This window comes from Spea bombifrons, chromosome 8, assembly GCF_027358695.1.
Source record: "Spea bombifrons isolate aSpeBom1 chromosome 8, aSpeBom1.2.pri, whole genome shotgun sequence".
Lineage (NCBI taxonomy): Eukaryota > Metazoa > Chordata > Amphibia > Anura > Pelobatidae > Spea > Spea bombifrons.
The window spans coordinates 22,276,510-22,303,900 of NC_071094.1; the positions used below are offsets into that span (position 1 = coordinate 22,276,510).

Sequence of the window (27,391 nt, forward strand, 5' to 3'; positions counted from 1 at the left end):
ATGAATGAATACTGGTACCACGCAGGGCTGAGCCAGACATGTGCTGAGCAGTTGCTGATTCGTGACGGTCGGGATGGTGCTTTCCTTGTGCGTCCCAGTGAGTCTGTGAGAGGAGCATTTGCAATATGTGTTCTGTGAGTGACCGCTTGTTATCATATGCCATATTTTCCTTTCACCCTTTTGTCACATGTTTTTGTGTCTAAGAATCAAATGATATCTCTCAAAAGTCTTAATTTTTATTTATTTTGCTCTTAAAGTTAAAAGCTGTGTGAAAATTGTCTTTGAACTCCTTAACATCTCTCTAGATTAAATATATTTTTATATACGGTATATAGTTTTTAGTTTTTTGTAAGACGTATGTTTCATGGCTTTTGTATCATAGCCATACCCAGGCAGAAGCCAGAGGAAGAACTTGCAGTTGTTTACAATTTAAGCAACTAAATGGGTAAAATAATTGCGATGGTATTGTACTAGAGTTATGAGTGGTACCTTTAGTAGACATAGAGGTAGACACTCAAACCCTTTTCCTTAAAGGAACTGGGAGTAATGGAAGCGTGAAACTGGGGTGACAGATGATGGGGATAATGGATATTGCTTTGGTTGTTTAGATTTTTTTCCTTTTTTTATTTTCTTTTCTGTTTTGTTATTTCTTCATTCCCTGTTCAAAATTTTAAGTCTACGGGCCATACTGGAAGAGGATATTACTTCTTACGTTTGTATGGTTTTATATGAAAATGCAAATAAAAAGACCTTAAAAACATAATAATAATTGAAGTAAATGAGGTGAAAATTTGGATCGCAAATTGACATGTTTTCATTTTTTTTAAAACATATTGAATGGTGGAGGCTGTCATAAATGGCCATGTATATTCTACTGGGGTCTTTGAAATGCATGAATCTCATCAAGCATTGCCTCCAGTTTGTGGAACTCATCCTTTGCTGCCTTCTTTTACACTGTGCTTATTGTCTTCCGTAGTTTCAGAAAACAAGTTCACACGTATCGAGTTTTACCAGAAGAAAATGGATTGTTAGCTGTGCAGGTAGGCAACATTTCTTCCACTATTTCTGCCTATATCTTAATTAAATTGATTAAGTATGAAACAGACACGCTCGTGAACATTTATGATAATAAAGAAAGATAAAAATATTTTGTGTCGTCCTCAAATTAGAGGTTTGGCTGGAAGCTAAAATGGGCAATTGTCTTAAACTACTCAGGAACAAGTTTTAAGTATTAAACAACTGAAAGACAGTCACACTGTGAGCAAGCCCCGTAGAATGCCTGGTTTTCTCACCAATATTTATTTATGAAGAATAATATAAAGTATGATAAGAAAGAAAATATTTTGTATTGTCCATGAATTAAAGGTTTGGATAGTAGTGTAGATGGACAACTGTCAATTAAACTCTACTCAGTAATAGATCAGTATTTAATAAAAAAAAACTAAAACACACTGTATGAAAGCACAGTCAAATGCCTAATTTTGTCACAAATATTTTGTGTGTTGACCAAAAAGTGCATGTTTTGCCCTAAAATAAATTGAGAAAAAATGTCTGATGCAGTCCCTGTAAATGGTACATGTAAATTACCGTATTTGCTCGATTATAAGACAAGGTTTTTTTCAGAGCAAATGCTCTGAAAAATACCCCTCGTCTTCTAATCGGGGTCGTCTTCTAATCAGACCTCAAATAGAGGTCTGATTAGGAGACTAAGATCCAGATCCCCCGCACCGCTGCAGGGGACCTGGATCCTCCTGTCCCCCCCCCCCATCATACACACACTTACCGGTGCTTCCTGCTGTGTTGCCGGGGCAGCGGGTTGATGTCTACGCGATCCGCGTAGACAACGTCCGCTGCAGCCGGAAGGAGGTGTGGCTAGCAGCGGGGGTTATCTGCGTCCGTCGCATAGACCTTCCCCGACTGTCAGAGATCAGAACTCTGATCTCTGACAGCCGGGGAAAGCATACGCGACGGACGCATACAAACCCCCGCTGCCAACTCCACCTCTTTCTGGCTGCTGCAGAAGGCGACGTCAACCCGCTGCCCCGGCTGGAAGCACCGGTAAGAGAGGGCTGAGAGGGGTGAGAGAGAGAGTGTGTGTGTGTTAGTTAAATGGGGGTATAGGGTGTGTGTGTGTGTGTTAAATGGGGGCATAGGGCATTTCTGGAGTGGCGTTAAGGGGGCATTTAATAGAGCACTCTGCCTCCTGAAATGCCTTATACCTCCCTATATGGCACTCTGCCCCATAACATGCCTTTTAACCCCCTAAATGCCAGAGTGGCATATAGGGGTATAAGGCATTTCTGGAGGCAGAGTGCTCTATACAATGCCTTTTAACTCCCTTAATGCCACTCTGCCTCCTGAAATGCCTCATACCTCCCTATATGCCACTCTGCCCCATAATATGCATTTTAACCCCCTAAATGCCAGAATGGGATATAGGGGTATAAGGCATTTCTAGAGGCAGAGTGGCACATAGGGAGTCAAAAGGCATACCATGGGGCACAGTGGCATATAGAGGGTTAAAAGGCATATCATGGGCCACAGTGCCATATTGGAGTGGCAAGCCTGGGGGCAGATGTGCGTAACTGGGGGACAGGTTGGAAAATACAAGAAATAAAAACAAAAAAAATATTTTTCTCAATCATAGCTTTTATTAAAAAAAATAGTTTACATGAATTAACATTTACTGGTAAAACTTTTTTCCTTTGGGGGTCGTCTTATATTCAGGCTTTTTCTTTTTTTCCTATGTTAATATTCAGATTTTGGGGGGTCGTCTTATAATCAGGGTCGTCTTATAATCGAGCAAATACGGTATAAAAGAAATAAAAACAAAAAAAAAATATTTTTCTCAATCATAGCTTTTATTAAAAAAAAATAGTTTACATGAATTAACATTTACTGGTAAAACTTTTTTCCTTTAGGGTCGTCTTATATTCAGGCTTTTTCTTTTTTTCCTAAGTTAATATTCAGATTTTGGGGGGTCGTCTTATAATCAGGGTCGTCTTATAATCGAGCAAATACGGTATATGAGGCTGGTCTCCAAATGTTTCCAGGGCTGCTTTTCATTCCCAGTCAGGCCCTGCCTCTGAGCTCTATCTATCTTAGTGTGTGTGTTTGTGCCTGGATATGTATTTAATCTGGGTATGTTAGTGTGTGTCTGGGTATTTTATGTTAGTGTCTGTCTAACAGTGATGGGGAGACCAATAAAAAGAAATAGTAGGAGAGAAGGGGTATTAACATCAAAGAGAAAAGGAAGAAATAATAAGCAAGAGGAAAAAGGGAGAGATAAAAAGAAATAAGAGCTAACAATAAAGAGGGGTACATATAAATAGGAGGAGAGATAGAGATGAATGGGAGAGATGGAAAAAAAAGTAGAACAGGAGACATAGTAAGCAATAGGAGGATCAAAGAGAAGGGGAGAGACTAAGAGATAGCAGAGATATAAAGTGAGTAATAAGAAAGGGGAGAGATGGGTAAAAAGGGCAAAGGTAATGAGTGTGTAAATGCAAGGGTAAGTGTAAGACAGGATGTTTATGTGTAGGGGCAATCGTGAATATGCATGTGTATGTATGTGTTTATGGGCAGGCATTTGGAAGGATAGAGTATTTGTATGTATTTGGATAGTCTATCAATTACTGGAACTGTAATCAATTAAGGGTATAAAAAAGTAAAGGTTGTGCATAAGCCATACGTAGAGGAGATCCGAGATCCAGAGAGAGGCCACTGTGGGTGCATTCTGGGTGCTGGATAAATCCTGTGGATGCAATCTGGGTGCTGTTTGTGCAATCTGGGTGCTAGGGGCAATATGGGTGCAATGTAGGTGCCAGAGCTCGTCTTTGGGGTGTGCGACCTGTGATCTGTCAATGTATGGGAAGGGGAAGGTCGTGTATATAATGTGCTCACACGACTACACCCCCTTGCAGCAGCCCTGTGTGTGCGATGTTTAGTCAAAGTAAGAAAGCGTGTTCCCTATACCTCCTGAATTCAGCTAGCAGCATTGCTTACTTTACCTCTTTTTTTTTAACCCTTGCTTTGTTGTTCTTTATCTCTTCTCACTGCTTCATCTCCCACACACCCTATTTTCTTTCTTAAAATATGATTTCCTTTCACAACCGCAGAGCAGAGGTGTTACAGCCCAAGCCATATAACAAAATTTGTTACAAACCACGTCACAACATATAGTCATGGAATATGGTTATTTGATGCATGCAGAATGAAATCTTACATTTTGACATGACTACTTTAACTGTTTAAATTCGAGTTCATGACTATAAGCTCTAATTATGTTTGTTTTCTCTTTATTACATTTGTTTGTCTGTTTGTCAGCGCAGTTAAACACAAGGTATAGCTAAAAGACTTTTGTCAATATGGAAATTAATTAGGATCAAGACTGTGAGGGCAGACATGGGAGTAGTGGAACGGCGGCCCCAAGATGTGCCCGTGGCCGTTACTACCAAAAGTTGCATTTTATGCTTTACTTGCAAACCCATTTAAAATGGTCTGTGATGCATTCTCAGCCTGATTATATACCTTTTGTAGTGCCATAATCTTTATATTCACTTATGGTTTACATATATTTTGTTAATTTTAGGGTTATATATTAATATATTTCCCTAATCCACATTAAAATGCATAATTGTATAGTAATTAGGGCTGAAAGACAATGTAAGACCATCAAGTTCAAAGGCAAAAATTGTATCTGATGTAGGTTGTAAATTCCACTTTCTACTGTTATGTTTGGACTCTTCTTACTTCAAGTCCTAAAAGATAATCTGGAGGTCCCCAGAGAGTTTTTGAATGGCTTTGGAAGTGTTTGTAACGTTATCATATACACCCTTAGCCACCTAGAACTGAGCTCTACTGTCTTTTCTCATATCTATGTTGTTCAGTTTATCTTATTAAATGTGTGGTTTGTCTGTGTACCTTTTCTAGGTCTATAATTTGCCTTCAATTGCACGGTTGATTCAAAAAGAAGTCTTAATTTTTATCTGACTAATAAACAGGCTTTACCATCGACTTACATTGAATTGCACTCCCTTCCCATAAATTAACATCTGTTACACATTGTATTAATTGTCCTGGCAGTGACTAATTGATTGATTATAGCAGAGTGTATATTCAGGAGTATTTATTTTGCTCACCAATCTCACCTAAGCTTGTTTTGACCCAAAAAACAATATCTAATCATTCAGCGCAAAGTTGTTTATAAAGTAGTTTACAGGTGAGTTAAGGAAAGATGAATAATTTCAATTCACAGAATAATGCACCATTAAGGGGCAAGTCTGGCCAATTTCCCCTGCAAGAAAGGCTAAGCTGTGTAACATGATGCTCGGCTAAACCTGTGAGGTGTGAAATCTCACCAATTTAGTGGTGCATTATAGACAGCTCTAAGCTTTGGGTTAAAAGCTCACTGTGGCTATATCAGTGATTTAAATTTTTCTCCTCTAGAGAAGAAATATGTCCCCCCCCATGCATTTTGTCTGCAAGTACCATCTCAAACATTGCTGGTATATCAAGTCTTCAGTTTGGGCTGCATGCGCATAAACACATCAGCTAATAATATAATTTAGTTTTTTAGTATTATCGCCAAGATAATACGCTGATGCAATTTTCTACTTATCCTTTAAAGGGACGGCCTTTCCCATTTTATACTGTGAATTTAAGAAGAGGTTTTACCATTTGTAAAAAGGCTAGAAATGTGATTCTTCCTGTTAGGTAAATACCCCTTCTTATAGCTAAGCGGACCTTGGAGCACAGAGTGTTCCTTTGAGCAAATTAATTTATCCACCCATCTGTGAGGATACATAGCATATTTACAGTTGTACCTACAGTTGAACACATCTTCCTTTTGAGTCCTTTGGTTATACAACAATATTGGTCCATCTTCCAAGGAAATATATTGTATGCTTTAGCAACTGAAAAACTCTAGATCCCTATTATACATTATCCACAGTCACTTGGGTCACCTAGTCACTAGAAAGACAGACCCCCAAAGCAATGAGGTCAGTAGAGGTGCTGACTAGTGATCTGCATGAATATCAAGTGCAAAATTGTAAGTACTTTTCTTTGTTAGCAAATCACCTACCCTATTAATCCATCATGGAATAGTCATCAGTGTGGTTCATGTTTGTGTAAGAACAATATGTAAAAGCCCTAAACCAAAAACCGTAGCTCTATCTATTGTGTGAAAGCTTTTGGGCTTATGACTACCATTTCATTCTTAGTCTGTGCAGGGAGTTGAGGTAAAGAAATTCCCAGGGCTCAGTGAGCTGGTTTATGCCTATAAATATGAGAAGAATGGGATGGTCACATCGTTACTTTATCCTGCTGGATGGGAAGGAGATGGTAGAACAGGTCATTTTGGTAAGTATAAAAATATCTTTATCTGCATTTTCAGTTATACTCCCTGATGTACAATTGTTATCATTGTTATTGTTGTCTCGTCTACGATACAGTGACACTTGCTTAACAAAAATTGATTCTGGTGCAAACTTTACAAAAATGGTCTTATTGCCATAGCAATCAATGGAACAGTACAATTACCATAAACATTTCATTCATTGCTATGACCGAAAAGAAGCATTCTATGCAGAACCCCTAAAATGTTGCTGTCTTCCAGACTTACAAGGTGGTACATCCCCAGGTTGGAGGGTCATCCCTTGCATGGATCCAGAGCTAGGGTCATCCCATTGTGAGCATACATTCTTTTCACAAAATACGCATGTACAAGAAGACATATTTGCCTCTAAAAAGCAAGATCTTTGGCTATGTTCATTAAATCAAGAAGAGTTGGGGTGCAAAAAGTTGTACAGGTGGGTGAAACTGAACAGCCTAGTTAACCTGGACATTAACTTTATCATTAAGACATTTTTCCTAAGAAATTTCCAATTTATAATTGTTTTCATGGATTTGATGGTTTGTATGCATTGCAGGAAGTACAAATAATACTGCATTTGTAGGAAACATATTCCTACTCTTATATTAGTGGAGTAAAAGTAGTAACTTGAACCTACTAATGAAAAACAAAACAGAAACTACGGCCTAAAGATTAAATTAAGGGAAAACACATACTCAAGACCGTGTGTTTATTATATCCATTTGTGTCGCTTTTGTTTTTTGTGGTCGTGATGATGTTAGCTGACTATAGGATTGAGTATGCTGAGATGCGTTCACATTATATGTCTCTCTGTGTGTACTGTGTTTCTCCTCAGGCAGCTTGAAGTCACGTGGCATAGCCTGAAAACCCTTATGCACGTATTTGGGCATGTGACATCACATCTGCACCCAGACTGTGATCAAGTATGCAACTAAAATATAGGCAACAATGATTACACAATTATAATAATTATGTATTGCATAATAATGTATTTTATCTCTTTTGTATTATAACTATGATATATAATATATCTCAATAATACTTCTAAAGCGTAATAGAATAATTGATCTCTTTAATAGTAAGAAGTAAAAACAATAGAATTTCTAATTTTTTTTATATTTATACTGTATTCAATTTCATACTTGATTACACAATGTTGTAACTATAAGTAACTTATATTTTACATTCAAATGAATTGATGTTAAAGCTCATCTGACATTATTTTAACTTTTGAAGTAAATTATAATTTCTCATTATTGCATGAATACTAATGGTTTCTGACAGTTCTTGCTGCTATAGCTTAGAAGATAAAGTGCATTCATTTTGGAGAGGTGGAAGTCTGAGCTTATTCTTGGCTAAAATGTAATTGTAGAGAGCTATCCCAATTTTACAGCATGCCATACACATCCTGAAATGTCATCTCTGCGGTTTTTGTGTTTTGTTTTTACATACATACAGAAAAGCAATATGTCCATAAAATTACTCGAGCTCAATGCGATGCACACATATTTTTATCTCTTAAACTATAACAACAAAAATGCCAGAAAGAGATGCAGAGAGATTAATATTTATAGAATAAAGAATAGTAGTATTGTTAAATTGTTTCACACACACTAGATTATCAAAGCATTTTACATTACTCGTGTTTAGCACAAGGTAAATGTGATTTTATATGGTACATTGGTTGGGAAAAGCCCAACTTGGAACTTGAAATATAAATTTGTTTATAGCCTCTATGGTTTTACTCTTTTTGGACCAATATTTACTATTTCAAAAAATGTTGATCATGTTTGCTGTAACTTCCTTCTCTCTAAGAATAACTCTGTTTATTCATCTCTTTTGCATCGGTCAGGTTTTGTCACTGGACTCACTTATCCATAACATTTTAGCTGTGCAGGAGATCCTGTGTTTTATTGAGAGGAATGTGAGTGTGCCCACCACAGACATATATTGTATTTACTTTTGTTGATTATCTCTCAATTCACTTCTCCAGTGTCCCTGTATTAAATCCTGCTATTTAAAATCTTTTACAATTAGCATTTTTAAATCTCCTTTATACTATGGCCATAATATTATTGAATTCATTTTTCCTTATCGTCTAACCTTTGAAAACTTAAATATCCTCACTCTCTCTCCAGACACTTCACATATTACGAGAATATATCCTACCGTCTCCCATCTCATATCCCCCTGTATCTCCTGGAATAGTGACCACAAGCCCTAACAAGCCCACCAAAGAGACAGAGTTACCTGGTGTATGTATGAATGTGAGCTGTATCATTTATGAGGCTCACCAATAAAGAACATATACAGTAATGAATAAAAAGTGACTGATTTGTGCTCTCTTTTAATAGATAATATGCAGTGACAGCAGTCAACCTAGAAGGAATGTCCCCAAAAACCTATCTGTGTTTCTTGGCACATGGAATATGGGTAATTCAAAGTCAGAAACACCGGAACTGATGCCCTCTCAACCTGTTAGTGTCATTTGATTAGAATATGTTTATAGAGCACTAGCAGGTTCAGTAGCACTCTTGCAATAGGGAAAAATACAAAATAAAAACTGATGCTAAATAACAATACCACCAACTCAAATGTTAAGGCGTGCTGGTGCAGGAGTAGAAGAGGTCCCAGCTCTTGAAAGCCTACAGTGCAGTAGTACAAGGATGAGAGGAATTGAGACTGAAGGTGAGGGACTGCTTGGGTGAGGATGATTTGATTGTAGTGGCGGTCATGTGGAGAAGTAATTGGCGTGGAGATTCAAAAGTAGTGATCATATGGTTCTATAAGTGGGATTCTAGTTTAAATTAGAATAAAGAGAGTCTAATTAAGTATGTAATGAATCATGAGTAAAAACCTGGAAAAGCAAATTAGCAGAAGCAGCTAATGAACGAAGCAGGTAGTTATATCTGGCATAGTGGAAGGAGGAGAGAGAATAGTGGAGGTAGAAATTGGAAAAATTGGTGGGAATAGGAAGTAGGAATATCTGAAAGTATTTTAGTAATTTCTTGTTTATGAAGAGGATGCATTTCTGAGATTGTTCACAGATAAAGGTGCCAGACTTGGGGTCTCACTAGAGGAAGTAATGAGAACCGCGATTATGAGAACGTTAATTTTACAATCACAGTGCTGAACAAAAAGTGATTAACTTGCATTGGCAGATTAACAAAACTGTGTGAAAAGGTAACATTATCAACAGTGCATGTTAATTGACAACTTGCCTTTTATTATTTTATGATTGCACTTATGCAGCATGAGATTTAGCAGTCTACTGCTTGCATAAACATACATACACATACACACACTCATTTCATGTATGTGACATTTGCTGAAAATTGATGTTTTTTTCTGACAGGTGGATCTCTTCCTCCTTGCTCCATCTCTTCTTGGTTGTCCTCCAGGGGGTCTGGAAAGATCTTTGAGGACACAGGTGCTTGTCTTTCACATGACCTTTACATGATTGGGACACAGGAAAATCCTCAGGGAGACCAAGAGTGGACAGATTTTCTCAAAGCAGCTCTGTTTTCCCAGACTGGAAAACAGTATAAAGTGGTAAGGCACACATAATAATAATAATAATAATAATACCAAATTTATTTTAGTAGTACACATATAATGTTTGTATTTGACACAGCTTTGATATGGAATTCCTAACTAAAAATTATATACCTTTTCTGTTTTGATCCAGTTAGTATGAAGGTACTTTATCTGATGGTAGCATTCTTTTTTTTTTAAATGCACAGATACGTGTTGTGTTTCAATTGCGCAATTTCATCACTAAGACAGGTATATCTCTAATCTTCCCCTTGAGATTTAAAAAGTCAACAGTAATATGTTAAGAAAAGCGAAACTACTGTGTCATAGTGAACATTAATAGATCATTCTGAAGTGCAGTTAAAGTAAGGAACAGGATCTGACTAGGATATAAAGTGGGCCCTGGCACTTTAAGGCCAGTAGCCCATAGATCACAGGCATGTGGCCACCTGGTGGATGCAATGGTCCACATGTTACAGTTTTACATCAGCTTTGATGTAGAGTTATAGTGTGCACCCAGCAGGCAGCTGCCCTCTACCCTATTCCAATATCATTGTAATGTCAATCAGAGCTCTTGGGTTTTGTTGGTAATCTAGGTACTTATATTGATTTAACCATCTTTTTATCTCTCAAGGTGACGGCAAACTCTCTTGGAGGGCTTAAACTTGTACTCTTGGTAAAACAGGAATATGAGAATTTTATCACTCATGTGCAGTTGTCGAATGTGAGGACGGGGATCAGCAATGCTGTGGGTATGAACCTCATTGTGTTATAATAATGCTGTAGTATGTCATGCTAAAACCACAGGGTGTGAAGCCAAGACAAGTGTTGCAAAACCATGATGAGCTTATGCCAAGCCATGCTAGTTGTGAGTTGTATCCTACACCAGCCATGTGAGTAAAGAAATGTTTTGTCACACATACTAACTAAATTGATATGATATATCTACAGGTAATAAAGGAGCTGTCGGTGTGTCTTTTGAATTTACTGGGACATCATTGGGATTTGTAACCTGTCATCTGGTGTCCAGCAGCAAAAGGGTTCAGAAGTACATATAATAGTAACATATAATGTCTTTATACTTTTTAGTTCCATCCAGTATTGTTTTTGTAACAGAAGTATTAACCTTGCAGGAGAAATCAAAGTTTTGGCGATATCCTGCATTCTTTGTCACTCGGAGATGAAGCTTTGAGAAGTTTCCAGCTGCCTCTGAGACTTACGCATCTCTTTTGGACAGGAGATTTAAACTACAGGATAAACATGCCTGTTCAAGTACCAACATTCATTTATGTCCCTTGCAAGCCTCATTTTGTCTCTATACCACTAACCTAAATTAGCTTCATCAATGTTTTTACTATGAATATATAGATTTTTTTGTCACTATATATCATATACACTGATTAGCCATAACATTATGAGCACTGACAGGTGAAGTGAATAACACTGATAACCTTGTTATCATGGCATCTGTCAGTGGGTTGGATATACCGTATTGGCTCGATTATAGGCCGGACCCGATTATAGGCCGCACCCTAAAAGTAAGGTGCTTTTTTAAAGAAAAATTTAGATTCTTGGATTTAAAAAACAGTGGAATAGAAATGCTGCCACTCTACTCCCCAAGATATGCTGCGACTCTGCCCCCCCGAGATATGCTGCCACTCTGTCCCCCCCGAGATATGCTGCCACTCTGCCACCTAGATATGCCCCCCCAGGCCGGCGGACATCCGCGTAGACAACTTCCGGTGCCGCCGTGGGAAGTGCCTGCAAGGGAGATTGTTAAAGCACATCACGCAGACATTCACCGGCTGCAGCGATGCAAGCGAAAACAACCTCCGCTGCCGGCACGTCTGCTCGATGTGCTTTACCAATCTCCCTTGCCGGCACCCCACCGTTGGAAGTGCTGGCAGGGGAGGCTGTCTCAGCGCATCGCGTAGACGTCCATGGCTGCCGGAGAGTAGGATCCAGCTCCCCTGCATCAATGTGGGGGATCTGGATCCTAACTCTGCTGCCTGCCCAGCGCCCGGGAACTTCATGTCCCGGGGTGTCGGGCGATGCGAATTGCGCATTCCTGCGCTAAACCCCGATTATAGGCCGCACCCCCACTTTAAAGACTAATACGGTATTAGGCAGCAAGTGAACATTTCGTCCTCAAAGTTGATGTGTTAGAAGCAGGAAAAATGAGAATCTGAATGATTTTGACAAGGGCCAAATTGTGATAGCTAGACGACCGGGTCAGAGCATCTCCAAAACTGCAGCTGTTGTACAGTGTTCAGTACCTATCAAAAGTGGTCCAAGGAAGGAAAAGTGGTAAACCGGCGACAGTGTCATGGGTGGCGAAGGCTGGCCCATGTGGTCAAATCCAACAGACGAGCTACTGTAGCTTGAAAAGGTTAATGCTGGTTCTGATAGAAACAGTGCATTGCAGTTTGTTGCATATGAGCTGCGTAGCCGCAGACCAGTCAGAGTGCCCATGCTGACCCCTGTCCACTGCCGAAAGCGTCAATAATGGGCATTTGAGCATCAGAACTGGACCATGGAGCATTGGAAGAAGGTGGCCTGGTCTGATTAATTAACATTTTCTTTTACATTAAGTGGATGGCAGGGTGCACGTGCGTCGCTTATCTGGAGAACACATGGCACCAGGATTCATTCATGGAGGCTCCAACTTGCAACTTACAGGACTTAAAGGATCTGCTGCTAACATCTTGGTACCAGATACCACAGCACACCTTTAATGGTCTAGTGGAGTCCATGCTTCGACAGGTCATGACTGTTTTGGCGGCAAAATGGGGACCTACACAATATTAGGCAGGTGGTCATGTTATGGCTGATCAGTGTACATGTTTCATGCTTTAAATCTGTATAACTGCTATATTTTATTTCATTAAATATTTCCAATTAAAATAAGGCTGCATTGTTCATTTGCAGGATGTTCTGCAATGTGTGTACAGTGGACGATACCATGTTCTCCTTCCAGTGGATCAACTAAACCAGGAACGCAAGAGGAAGAAAGTCTTCCTTGGATTCAGTAAGATTCTTATTCTAGGAAATACTGTACATATCAAATATCCTACATACAATACAACCAGAACATTTACATGGCACAGACTTTTGAAGTGTGACTTTCTTTTACGTACAACTACTCTTGTGGCTTTATCAACAGAGGAGGAACCGATCGCATTTCCACCAACATTTCGGTATGAAAGAGGATCTCGCAACTACGACTGGCAAAAAACTAAGGCCACTGGCGTGAGCTCCATTTTTACAAATTGACACCCCTCATATTTTTCTTCAAATATTCTTTTCAGTGTTTATATGTGGGACAAATCTTCTTAGCCCCCCACCAAGAAGGGAAATTACAATCTTCAAGGGTAACTGGTGTCTAGAAGGCCATTCAACCTTCCCCACCAAAACGGAGTCTTCAGGGCCAGGGTGTTAAAAATCTATATCGCATAAAAAAAAAAAAACATGCACAAAATCAACAAAAAGTACAATGCTCTAAATGTGTCTAGAAGAACCATATTGGCTCCAGCCTATGGCTGGGATTATGAAAATGTAATCCATTACCTGGAAGCCATTGGTCAGACTAATGAGGGGGAAAACTAAAACCTGCAATGAAGGGTCCTAATATGTGACTAAAGTGCACTGACATACAAGTCAGTGCACTTTACCAGCACCATCAAAGCTATGTATATTCCTCACTAAAAATTCATCTGTGGTGTGCACTCAGAATGATTGAATCTGGGGGTTCCAAAATAAACCTCAAGCTTCAATGTGTCCTCAGGCTTTGCCCTGCACACAAGATCCCGGTTTGCTCAAGCTACTCTCTACTTGCTACAGGACTGATTTTGAAACCAAAGCTTCACGCCACTCAATTTTGTGTAGGCTTAGACTCACTAAGAACTTAGGTTCATTGACCTCCAAAGCCTCCAATTGCTCCAGTATGTTTGTATTGGCATTGTACCAATGCTCCTGTATATGAAGCTTATTCATAACTGTATGTGCTTCTGTTTACCTCTTCTTCTACATATTTGTATGTCAGTGCACTTTAGCATCAGAGATTATCGAGTGTACTCTCACAGAATATTTATCAACAGACTCGTATATTTGCTCCATCCTGGAGTGATCGTGTGTTGTGGACATCTTACCCAGACACTAAGATCAAATGCACATCATATGGTGAGAATAATATGGATTAACGTGTTTTTGTGTGACTTTTCATATGTGCATATGTATATATACAGTGATGTATTTATGGCGGTTGCTGCCCTAGACCTGACACCAGAGGGTCCGCATTCAGTCCCTTTGTCCCACCACACCCCCTTTTCCTTGCTTCCTGTAGTTCAGGGATAGATCAAATAAACAATACATGTAAACAGCACTTGCATGTGTAGATCAACTGAATAAGAAATACAAACCCTATATTTGCATGTCTACATAAATAATGTATGGAAACATAGCATAGCAGGTATAGATCAGCAGAATAACCCACAAATCTAATTTTGCATCTATAGATCAACTGAAAATAGCATGTGAACTCAGTATTGAAGGTATAGATCTAATAAACAGAATCAGAATTCAAATCCTATATTTGCAGGTATACAATAACAATGTATTTAAACATAGCATAGCAAGTATAGATCAACAGAATACCACATAAACCAAGCTTTGCAGGTATAGATCAACTGGAAGTCTCATGTAAACTCAGTACTAAAGGTATAGATCAAATAAACAACACATGGAAACAGCACCTCAGAGATTAATGAAATTAGACATTCAAACCCTGTATTTGCAGGTATACATAAATAATGTATGGAACGATAGCATAGCAGAAATAGATCAACAGAATAAACACACAAACCCAGATTTGCAGCTATAGATCAATACATATATACATCTATGATACAGTCTATGGATGCACCAAAATGAAAATTCGGGACCGAAACCGATATTTCAGGATTCGCTTGGCCGAAACGGAAACTGAAAATGACCCCAACCTTTAACCCCTTCGCGACCTTTGCCGGTTCAGGACCGTCATAACAAGAAGGTCACTAAATGACCTTTGACGGTCCTGAACCGTCAAAAAATTAAATAAGCTTAGAAAGTGATCAAGGATCACTTTCTTCGCTTAAACGGCCTTGCTGCAATGCCTCGATGTCGAGGCATTCAGCAAGGCCGAGATCGGCATCGGGGGCCATGTCTGGCCCCTCCCCGGGGCGTCAACAGCCGCCATACATTGTATGGCGGCGGACGCCCGTTTTAAAAGCGTTTAGGAGGCGATCAACGATCGCCTCCTAAACTTAAATGGTGTCGCTGGAATGCCTCGATCAGGAGGCATCCAGCGACACCAAACACTTACCTCTGGGTGGGCTGTGACCGCTCCGGAGAGCGGTCACAGCCGCCGCTGCCGGTGATCTTCGCCATCAAGTAAGATGGCGGCGGCCCGGGAACTACAACAATAAAGACGAAAAAGTTCGCTAGAGGGTCTCCAGACCCTCTAGAGAACTGGCTCCACTTGCTGGTTGAATACAGGTACTGCATTCAACCATGCAAGTCAATGGAGCCCAGCTTTCTAATCACTATGTGATTAGTAAAATATTCAAAAAAAAAATAAAAAAAAATAAAAAATGGAAAAAAAAAAATAAAAAAAATGTGGTAACATTTAAAAATAATTATGCAGTGATGTCACTAGATGAACCATCCAGTACCAGCAAAATGTGTAAAACAAAATATAAAAAAAGTATTAAAAAAATAAAATAAAATTAAAAAATAAAGTTTATTATTTTGAGCAAGTGCTAAAATTTCTCAAAAATCTCAACAAAGAGTTAAAATAAAAGCACTTCAAATACCCAAGGGGTGTCTAATATATACAAAAAATGGCTGATGGGGTAAATTGGAGTGGCCTAGCTCAAAGATAAGGCATAGTGTACCTATCCAAAATGACTGACCAAAATGGAGAAAAAAAGCGCACTTCCCAAATGTGGCATTTTAAATCTGAAACAACCCAACAAACCCATGCATGTGGGGTATCGCTGTACTCAGGAGATGTTGCTGAACACATATTGGGGGGTTGTTTGACAGTGACATATACCAGAACCTGTATATCTATAACTAAAGTACAATTTGTGTGAAAAAAAAAAAAAAATAATTACTATGACAAAGTTTGACAAAGTGTAGTTCTATAATTGGTGCATGGAAAGGGTTAAAATAACAGCATTTGGAATACCCTGGGGTGTCTAGTTTTCAAAAATATATGGTTTGAATGGGTTAAATTGAGTTAACCGGCTTCAAAGATATTCCAAAGAGGAGAGGGAGGCACAATGACCAAATGACCACCTGAATTACGCATGCCCCAAAAGTAGCCTTTTACCAGCCAAACAATCTGACAAACCCATGCATGTGGGGTATCGCTGTACTCAGGAGATGCTGCTGAACACATATTGGGGTGTTGTTTGATAGTGACATATACCAGAACCTGTATATCTATAACTAAAGTACAATTTGTGTGGAAAAAAAAATAAAAAAAATTACTATTACAAAGTTTGACAAAGTGTAGTTGTATAATTGGTGCATGGAAAGGGTTAAAATAACAGCATTTGGAATACCCTGGGGTGTCTAGTTTTAAAAAATATATGGTTTGACGGGGTTAAATTGAGTTAACCGGCTTCAAAGATGTTCCAAAGAGGAGATGGAGGCGGACTGACCAGATTTGTTAAAAAAGATTTGGAAATCATAAAACGCTGCTTGTACTTATTGCCCTATAACTTACAAAAAACAACAAAAAAACATAAAAACATTGGGTATTTCTAAACTCAGGACAAGTAGTAGAATCTATTTAGCTAGTTTTTTTGCTTGCTTTTTTAGGTGAGTAAAAGATTTTTCAAATAAAAGTCATAAAATGTGTTTTTTTTCAATTTTTCACCATGTTTTTTTTATTTTTTTTAGAGTAAATAAGATGATACGATCAAAATAATGGTATCTGAAGAAAGCCCATCTTGTCCTGAAAAAAACAATATATAACTTATGTGGGTACACTAAATGGGTGAGGAGAAAATTACAGCTGAACACAAGCACCACAAAAGTGTCAAAACAGCCTCGGTCCCACAGGGTACAAAACGAAAAATGAGCCCGGTCCTTAAGGGGTTAAAAAAAAAAATATATAGCCAGACTTTTATTAAAAGTAAGTAACACACCAAAATTAGACAAAAAAATCAACATATGATTAACAGCAATCACACTCCTATCATGCCCAGGCACACCCAGATTCCAGCATGTACTGGCTGACTTGGCATGATAGGAGTGTGATTGCTTTTAATCATATATATTAATAGTGTTATTGTTTTTTTCTGTCCAATGTTGGTGTGTTACTTACTTTTAATAAAAGTGTGGTTAACACACCATAATTGGACCAAAAAAATCATATTTATAATTGCTAACAGCAATCACACTCCTATCATGCCCAGGCAGCCAGTACATGCTAGAACCTGGCCATGATAACAGTGTGATTACAGGCTCCCTATGCCACACACACTCATTTAAAAACATTCATATGCTCATTCGTTCCCTCAATCACACATACTTGCTCATACACCCTCTCCCACCCCTTAACCTGAACTGCAGATCTCTCACTCACAGACTTCTGCAGTGTCCCGGCTGTACGAGCAACTTCTCTAGCCTCGCCCCCAGGGGAAGAAGGAAGGGGACAGAGTCATGTGCATTCACATGACTCTGCTGAGTTCCTGCTTTTCCTGGCCGGCACAAGAGACGCTGCTCGCACAGTGTGCGAACAACGCACAAGTAAGCAGCCCAGCCCCTGCAGACGATTATTTTCGGCATTTTGCCGATAATGGCCTTTTCAGCCAATATATATTTCAGCCATCCCTATGATACACACAAACACTTATGCAGTCACTCATTCACTCTTTCATTTACATAATCATTATTTACACAAATCATTTACACATATTCATTAATGCATTTTCAAAAAATCATTCAACCAATTCATCCACACATTAATTCTCTCATTCATACACACAATTCATCCACACAGTAATTAATTCATTCTCTCACTCATTCACACAATTAATCCACAAATTAATTCATTAATTATCTAATTCATTCACATAATCATTAATTATCTTACTAATTCACACAAATCACTTACACATATTTATTAATGCATTTTCACGGAGGAAACAGAAGGGCATCAAGCCGTTGCTGAAAACTTTTTCATGGGCGACCGCTCGGCGCCCCGCTCTCTCTCTTCTACTCCCTGCTGCCTCGGCGCAGCCCTGGCCTTGATAACTGCTTGCTCTTGCTTTCTGCACCCAGGGCAGCCTCGCCCCCCTATAGATACGCCACTGGTTGAGAGTAACTAAAAAAGGTAGCTATATCAGGGGTACAAAAGAATGTAATAATTTTGGAAATATGTATTTTATGCCTAGATTGTGTTTCTTAACAAAATTAACTTCCAGGTTATTAGTGACTACTCTGCAATACATTGCGTGTTGTCACTTATACAGGATTTGTCTGCATTCATGTAGAACCACATATCCTGGATACATTTGCTGATTGGGTTTGGGGCTTTAAGAACAAAAAATAGTTTTCCTTATGTTGCTTATTTTGTTTGGCTTATACTGAGAAATAATGGTGAAAATACATTTTTTTTTGCATTTGTACCATTTTACAGGGTAGAGCTGGATACTTCTACCTGGTGGGTAGTTGAAGCCAAGTAGGCCCCTGCCCATCTGTCCTCCCCAGGAATTACTACTATATGCACACTCACTTCAACACACACAACTCACACACACCCATACACAAAAATATAGTCACTCTATCACAATTCACATGCCTCAGTTAAAAAATGACCCCAGCACTCAATAAGTTAGATCACTTTAGTGCCACAGCAATAGAGCTGAGAGCCAGTAACACTGACAAAGGGGAGATCTGTCATTAGAGAGTCTGATCTGCCATTCATCAGCCGGGGGACTGCAGCGCAAATAGTGTAAGAATGTACTACAACATCCTCGATGGCTAAGCAATTATCTGTGAGGACTCACTATAGCATCCCTAGGAGGTTAAAGATCCAAAAAATTATATCTCACAGAGGACCTCAATTTCTATATATTGTATCTATATCAGCAAAAAGTAAAACGTTGACATAGCTTTACAACAATGCCCTTTTTCTCATAGGCTGCACAGATGACATTGTGACCAGTGACCATTCTCCTGTTTTTGCAACATTTGTTATTGGACTCAAAAGTTTGTTGCAGAAAGGTGACAAATTATTTCTGTTTCATGTAAGCTTGCGAGCAGGGCTCTCTCCACCTAATGTTTTGATTTGTCTTAGTCTGTCAATTCTTGTCTTGTCATAATAATAATAATCGTTTTCAATTTCCTTTTTTTAATAGTAGCTTTTGTTGTCTTACCAAATGATTTTAAATCATAGAATTCTTGGACATTTTTAAGCATTTGTGCTTCAGAACCATGGTCTTAACCTGTGCGAAAAACCCTTTGTATGAGTCTTCTTGTCTTTTTAATATCAATAGGTCTCACCTACACAATCAGATTCCAAAACATTGAGGCCATCATCAAAACCCACCACAGATCCCAAGGCTATATTCAGTTTCAATCAAAAAGTTTACAAGGTAGGGCAAGTCTAATTTCATTTTAAATGCAAATCACCACATATTCCCATTTGCTCTGAAAAAAACTCCTTGTCTTATAATCGAGCAAATATGGTATATATATTTGGATTTTTTTTATTTTTAATTGGAACTGGTGGTCCCCCTGATGGTGAGATCAGTGGGAAATTATTTTTACATGTTACCAATTTTTTTATTTATTTATTTTACTAATCACATTGTTATAGACCCTCTTTAAACTCATTAGTGTTTCAGTTGGCTCCGCTATCTTGTGAGTGGCAGCAATGTCACTCACTGATGGTGATCAGGGTAGGGGGGTTGTGTTGCTGAATGTCTCCATCGCCGCCATCTTTGTTATCGGCGGCCATTGTGGTGGAGGGATTTCCTCCAAATATCCACGTGAGCCCGTACATGTATGGGCTTTGTCGTGAAGGGGTTAATGACAGGGTCTGCAAGTAGGGCTCCTCTTGCAGATTTAGATATGAGTGTTCAGGGTGCTATTGTTCCCACCCCTTTTCTAAGGCAAGGGTGCCAGGGGTTGAGAAGCTGCAGGAAAGGGGGGACGCCAGTGGTTTAGAATTCCTTTCAGGGAGACAAGGGAAGGAAAGAATCTTAAATCAGGACCAGCCCATCCGGACATTTTAGCTAAGTTGGTAAGAAGGTTGAGCGGAGGCATGTGACAGGTTCATTCTTAAAGGCTTCCCTTTTGGGAGATGTTCCAAAAACGGCTCAAGGAAAGTTTTATGTTGTCCACCATCTTGCATACCCTAGGGACAGTTCTGTTGTTGTCAATGACAACATACATAAGGAATTATGCAAGGTGTTATATGCATCATTTAATGTGGTGATACATTGGATCAGGCATTATGGCCAGGGGGCATTGATGGTCAAGACGGACATGGAGTCTGCCTTCCGATTGCTCCTGGCCACCCGGAGTATTTTCACTTGCTGGGTTGCTTTTGGGATGGAGGCTTCTACGTGCGATGCTCCATTTCTTGTGCATACTTTTGGGTCCCTTCAGTAATACATTGCCATGATTATTTCTTAAGCATTGATCTAGGGGGTCATCTGGTCTGTGGGATGCTACTGGACAAAGTACAGCATGTTTTAGGAGGCTTGAGGTTCCCGTAGCTCCTGAGCAGACCTAAGGCCCTTGTGTTAGGTTGAAGTTTTTAGGTGTGGAAATGGAGAAATGTTGGGGGAGGATTTTTAGGCAAGCAAAAAAGGGCGACACTGCAGCAGTTACAGTCGCTTTTGGGGAAATTACATTTTGTGTGCCTCATTATCCTCATGGGCCTGATATTTTGTAGAAGACTGGCCATGGCCATAATGAGTGTCAGGGCCCCACATCATTTTATAAGGTTGTCCAGGGACATGAAGGAAGACCTTGCTGGGTGGGATATTTTTCTCAAAGATATTATTGGCAGGTCTGGCTGGATGGACGTAGTTCCTGTCTCCTCGTACCAGTTCAAAATAGTTTAGAAAGGGCCCTTCCAACCTGTACCACACAGCTCCAGGTTGGAAGGGTCCTTCCTAAACTATTTTGAACCGGCATGGGGAGACAGGAGCATATCGGGTCACGGGTCATCGAGTCTGCTTTCAAGTGGCAGGTGTCTCATTTAACGCTGACCTCTCCCTGTTTGTCTAATTACCTTCTTTTGTGAATGCTTTATAAACCAAGACTTTTAGTTTTGATATTTAACATTTGCGAGCACCCAGTAAAGTCAAACATTTAGTTCTGTTAATTATTGTAGTCATGAAAGGCCTGTCTATTTTTGTGGTTATTACAGGTGTCTCCCTGCAAATCTACACACTATGGTATAACAGAAGTCATTTCTAAAGGCAAGGGTACGCCTCCCAAGTGCCAATTATTTTACATTTATCAACATTAAACTGGAGGTGCCACACTCTTGACCACTCTTCTAAGTGGACATTAAACATTATGTGCAGTGCCCAAGTCTCCCCTACCAGCTTTGATTATATTTTTTAACGCAACAGACTCAGCATTCATTCATTCTCTTTAATTCATTTGTATTGTCTGTCACTTTATTTTGTATTCCACAGTTTTTAAGTGTTTATTCATTCTATTTGCGGCTGCAACAGTTTCATCGAGTAAGTCTGGTATAGGGCCTATATTATTGACTTGTGTAATAGTCTTTTTGCAAGTCTGTGCATTAAAATTGTTCAATGGATTTAAATGGACGATGAGGAAGCAAGCCTATGTTTTATGACTAAATACTAGACTAGATACTTTTGAGCATCAAGTGATCATTGGTACATTAGTGTATAATGTATAATGTTGGTTTTATTACTGCACAAGTCTTATATTTGAACCTTAAAAAAGTGTATTGGAGTTTGAAGGAGCAAATTCATATAAACATACGTATAAATCACAAATATTTCAACATAAGGTGTAAAGTAGTAGGGAAGAGGAAAACAAAGAGGTTGGGTGGAACTCCTGTTAAACTAAGCTTGAGTTATGGTCAATCAGTCTGTTGTTATACAAACACTCAATTAATAAATAACGATGTAGCCAACCAACTGAAAGTTTTAAGGTGCACATAGCAATTCAGCCCATGTGGTTTTATGAGTAGAAAACAAAACTGTGTCTATATTAGTGGTAAGGTGATAACAGCAGACGAGCAATAGTACGATAGCAATGGTGGAGTAGCCATGGGATTGAGGTACAAGAAACATATGCTTCAGTTCTTCAAGAGTTCCTGCGTTACCCATACTGAAAAATGTTGGGGACTGAAAAATGTTGCCTGAATGAAGTTCAAATTGTAAATACATGGTTAGGCCCAGAAATGATGGGAAGAATATTTGGGTGTTCATAGCATTTTAATAAAAGCTTGTGTTTCATCAATGAGGCTGTTTAGCCATATACTAATATATTTCTCTATGTGTAGTTAAAATATCCAAGGTGTGTAGTACAATTGCCAACCTCCCTAGTCTTTTCTACTTAACTCTAACTTAAACTATTTTTAATGTCGCTTTTATTTTTATTTGTCAACTCTCTGTGTTGGGTATCAAATATCTTTTCTCATTCTGCCTACACAGGTTCACCACAAAGTACTGTGAATAGTGAACATAGCAATGAGGGTACAGCATTTCTGAAAATGGGTTGGTCAGAGCAAGATTTGCCAGAGGTGAGAAATAAGAAGCACTGATTGTACAACCAAAGTGTTTTCACTTTGTATATTCATCATTTTTACAACCCTCAGCTTACCCTGGTTGGCCAGGATCCAAATCACAACCTGACAGGACACATACTACTTAGTATAAAAGCTACAGACGGAGGAGACTCGTATGGTATGTAGAACGGCCATTGGTGTTCATTTAGTAACAAGTTAAAATGTCTCGAGAAAGAAAACGGAATAATTAACAGAGTTTTGATCTACATGAAGAATCCCTTTCTTCTATTGTGATACTGCTTTGTGGAGATTGATGAAATCCTTCTCTATTTTGCTGCCTGTTTCCTTATATCTTAATTAGGCGAGTGCTGTGTATCAGTGCATGCACTCTGTAGAAGCAGTGACCATCACTTTCAAGCATTCATGTCACAGCGGGGAGAAGAGACAGGGTTTCTTCAGGGACGTGTGAACCTGATCACCCTCACAGAAACCAAATTGGAGAAGACTACTCCGTCCTCCCAAGCACAAGTTGTGAAAAGTAAGGCTTGTACACTGACTCTCGAACTTCAGATCACATATTGAATACTAAATTGCTTCTCGGCCTTTTGGCTAAGATCAAGTGTACTACCCCTATGGGAAGAGGGGGGAAACACTGATCCTCTGGCCTTAGGGCCTGGAAAGCATGGAGCCCGAGGTGGTTAATTGCCCTGGCAGAGATGCCGGAGACACCTAGCGCAGTATTGCACGCCGCTGCGTACGGTGAGCGCGCGTTCTGCACTGGTGGCCTTCCTACACTTTCCTCCAATGCACCATACGGGCTTGGAGTGAATTTTATTTTTGAATCTGGCTAGGCCAGACACGGCCTGCCCCTATTTATTTTTTATTTATACATCACAATGTGTGGATGCACGTGTACCTATGAATTGCCTTTTTGATTTTCACGGTTGCCAAATTACTTTGCGAGACCACGACCACTCTTTGATTTTCGTTTTGGACACTTTGGATCACTGTTTTTTTGGCAGTGAAGCCTAAAGGGGGTTACTCCCTTGCGGGAGTGCCCGAAGGCAAAGGGGTCTCACCTTGAGGGAACCCAGTATCGTATCGAGCAGCACCAATGGAGCACGCACCTCGGGTTCCAAAAAAAAAAAATTGAATACTAAAGTGTCCCATGCATGCTAAAATTCCCTTACTGTATTAGTCTGTACTGCTTCTTCTGCTGTCATTTATGTACCAATCCCTCAGTAATGTAAAACCTTCTCACATTGCATCTAAGCTTCTTTGTCTCTAGATGATTTCTATTCACCTATGCACATTAGCATTTTTTTCTGCTTGTCATCAGTCATAATAGATACACAAAAAACAAGTTTCTTCTTTATTGTTTCTATTCAGTTAAGGAGAATTCTTCCCGTGTCAGCTGTGCAGCGGATTCTGCCTGTGACACCCCAAGCTTACGTTCGTCAAAAATTAAAGAAAGGTGATTAATTCCCCAAAATCCATATTCACATATATCAAGCTTAACATTACCCGGTTCTTATGCTGTATTTATTCCTGTAGGTGTTTTACCTGCATTCCAGTACTGAGATTGTCAATCTTTGTATTGTACCAATGTGTCATGCACATCTCAAATAAATATAGCACAAAACCAAGCCATGAATTCTGATTATAGATTTTTTTCATCTCTTCCTATGAATATATGAATAAATATTGAATATATTGCAGTACTTAATTTTGGTTCTTACCACAGAAGGAGTAGGGCAGAGGAGGGATGGAGCAGATCAGAACCAGTGTGCAGCAGAGGGATAGGGAAGGCAGCAGAGGACACTTGCCTTGTGGGAATTAATGTATATATATATATATATATATATATATATATATATATATATATATATATATATATACATACATACATATTAGCTGCTCAGTCAACAAGATCTGCGAACAGTATAGTCAATTTCATGTAAGTTTACTTTTCACAGAATGTTACCAGATAAATCGTAGCTATTGGTTTTTATGATGCAATTTTGACCTATAAAACAGAGGTACATACATTAGAGGTTAATACAGTGAGAGAATTTATAGATTTGAGGTTTGAGAATTTAGAAAGGAACAATGGGCAGACTGAACAATGAATAGTTCTTATCTGCTGTCAAAATCTGTTTCCATAATATTAACCTAATATTTTAACAAAATATTCAAAATATATTAAAATATATCTCCAATCTTACAGACGACGTCCTGCAAGTATTTGCTGTTCTACTAGCAGCTACAGCAATGCTGAATATTTTCTTCTTGAGGGGACTCAGTTAACCCACACTCCAACCTTCAGCAGGCCCCACTCCACCTTGGTAAATGGAAAACATCAGCAGACTGCTGAGCAATGGAGTGAACTTGGGCAGGCTTCTGTGGTACCTCCAACCAACAAGTCAGAACCATCTCAAGGTCAGTAGAACAAAAATACATCCAATCATTTGGGATTCTTGGGAGCATGGCAGCACATTAACCCCTTAATGACAACTGGCTGCAATTTACTTACCATATTTCTCATGTAGTGCACCCACACACATTATATATTGTTTGTTTCAAGACAAGCAGGGCATTCTTTGGATACCATTATTTTTATCATATCATATAATTTACTATAAAAAATTATAAAATACAGAAGTACTTTTTCTGACTTTTATTTGAAAAATCTTTTACTCATCGGCAAAAGCTAATGAAGAAAACCTGTTAAATAGGTTGTAATATTTGCCCTGAGTTTAGAAATACCGAATGTTTTTTTTGCTTTTTTCCAAATATTTTTTAATATATTTTACTGATCACATAGTGATTTGTGCGTTTGTGGTTGCTCTTGGGAGTGATCATAGGGCGTTCGGGGGGTGGCTTGTGTTGCCGAATGCCTTGATATTGAGGCATTTCTGCAACTAGTAAGCGATTGCTCATTTGCTTCCTAAGCTCTGTTTTAGCCGATGCTAACTTTGTTGATCCATTCGGAGGTGGCAATTTTTAGGGGGCTTTCCTCCCAATATCATCGGCTAGACCCACTTGCGAGGCTTCCGTGGATGCGGCACAGTCACCAATGGCAGTGAAAATGTTGCAATTACAGCAATTTGAAAGCAGTCGATACATATATGTGCTATATATAAAAAAGATAATATTAATAATAATAATAATAATAATGCTTTGCCAGGCCTTTACTGCAGTGGCTGCAGTTGTTTGTTTGTGGATGTTTCTGATGTGTTATGCTTTGGATCATGAGTCGTTCCAAGCCTTCTCCATACCTTTTTCTTTCCATCATTCCGGTACATTTTGATCTTAGTTTAATTTGTCCAAAGAATGCTGTTCCAGAACTGGGCTGGCTTTTTTAGAAGTTTTTTTCACTGGTTAGCTATACGCTTTAGGATTCAAAATCATGGCTCTTCACAGCGCTCCTGTTTTTTTTTTTGCTCATCGGAGGATCTTCGTATGTCCTCTCCTCTGATTTTTACTTTTCATGGACACTTACAAGACTTCTGAAGGGCTATGCTCTGGAATTCCCTTCCCTGGCTTATCCAGATGTCCCTCTGCCTCGAGTTCTTCAAAAAATCCTCAACACTTACTCCTCCAAGGATGCCTTTCAACTGATATAACGCCCTAACTCATAGATTGTAACTTTCTTTACCTTTTTGTTTCTGTAACTCGAAATTGCTGTAATGCACTACTTTTAAGTCCTGTTTACCCATTAGTAGCTCTGTGGAATATGATGGTGCTACATGAATCAATAAAAAATAATTAATAACAAGCCTAAAATATAAATTACAATGTAAAAAATAGCTAACAAAGGCACTGTAAAATATTCTATTATTGTGATAATACAATGTAAGTACATATTACATCGTACAGTTCTGGTTCTATATGTTTTTCATACATGCATGTGAGTATTGTATGTTATGGTAGCTGCACTCTAATTTGTCCCCAAGTCATTGGCCACAAACCTATGATATTAAACAATAGTAAGTGATTAGAAGCTTCGGGTTCTATTTTGTACTTCTGTAGATGTATCTCTTGGCCGCTAGATGGCAGCATTACTACTATTTTGAGATCAGCTGCTGGCTGATTTTGCCACCATCCAAATCTGATGTACAGAATGTTAGGACCATGCCTTCCACAGTATGATGATGGATGTGAAGTTCAGGAGACTACCTGCCAAATAAACTATGTAATGAGACAACTGTTTGGTTAGTTAACTGACCCCTTGTGTGGTAGAACCCCTTAATATGAATTATACTTTGGTTTGCCTGATGACGTGAGATGGAATATACTCTTTAGGTGGGACCGTTTCTTCAGATCACAGTTATTTGGATGATTATATCCATTACATACATTTCATGACACAGAGTTACCATATCCAGATAATTACTTGAATCAACCTGATATATATTTCCACAATTACAAACTTTGCAGAATTTCTTATTAAGGAGAAAAGCTGCTTTAACCCAAATTAGACAGTTCATTGAGTAAGCTTATTGGCCTCTGGAAATAGAGTGGGGCAATGACTGTAGAGCATTTAAGACGATGCCCAAGTAAAGCAGGTCAAATAAACTATTGAAGGGATTGTTAAAAAAAATTAATGGAAGTGACAATGCAGGAAGGGTACACGCAAATAAGAACAGGGAAGAAGTCAAATGGAGCAGAGGCAGTTGAAGTATATAAGTAGATATAAGGGT

The 27,391-nt window shown here is 38.9% G+C and overlaps 1 protein-coding gene across 1 annotated transcript; it reads left to right on the forward strand.

The window, feature by feature from the left end:
- LOC128503836 (phosphatidylinositol 3,4,5-trisphosphate 5-phosphatase 2A-like) lies at positions 1-25,135 on the forward strand. Its single transcript, XM_053474031.1, has 22 exons — positions 1-134; positions 977-1,040; positions 6,225-6,363; positions 6,620-6,812; positions 7,212-7,299; positions 8,229-8,300; positions 8,515-8,643; positions 8,731-8,809; positions 9,732-9,928; positions 10,545-10,662; positions 10,862-10,958; positions 11,044-11,182; positions 12,839-12,938; positions 13,074-13,159; positions 14,008-14,089; positions 19,103-19,186; positions 19,459-19,557; positions 22,615-22,703; positions 22,779-22,866; positions 23,050-23,226; positions 24,078-24,162; positions 24,916-25,135. Exons 1-22 carry the CDS (start codon positions 1-3, stop codon positions 25,133-25,135), a joined length of 2,559 nt encoding a protein of 852 aa, XP_053330006.1.
- The last annotated feature ends 2,256 nt before the right edge of the window (positions 25,136-27,391 follow it).

Coding starts and splice junctions, on each gene's coding strand:
- LOC128503836 (XM_053474031.1), top strand. CDS start 1: ATGAATGAATACTGGTACCACGCAGGGCTGAGCCAGACATGTGCTGAG. Junction 10,663..10,861: donor GGGGATCAGCAATGCTGTGG/GTATGAACCTCA, acceptor ATATATCTACAG/GTAATAAAGGAGCTGTCGGT. Junction 22,867..23,049: donor AGACGGAGGAGACTCGTATG/GTATGTAGAACG, acceptor TATCTTAATTAG/GCGAGTGCTGTGTATCAGTG.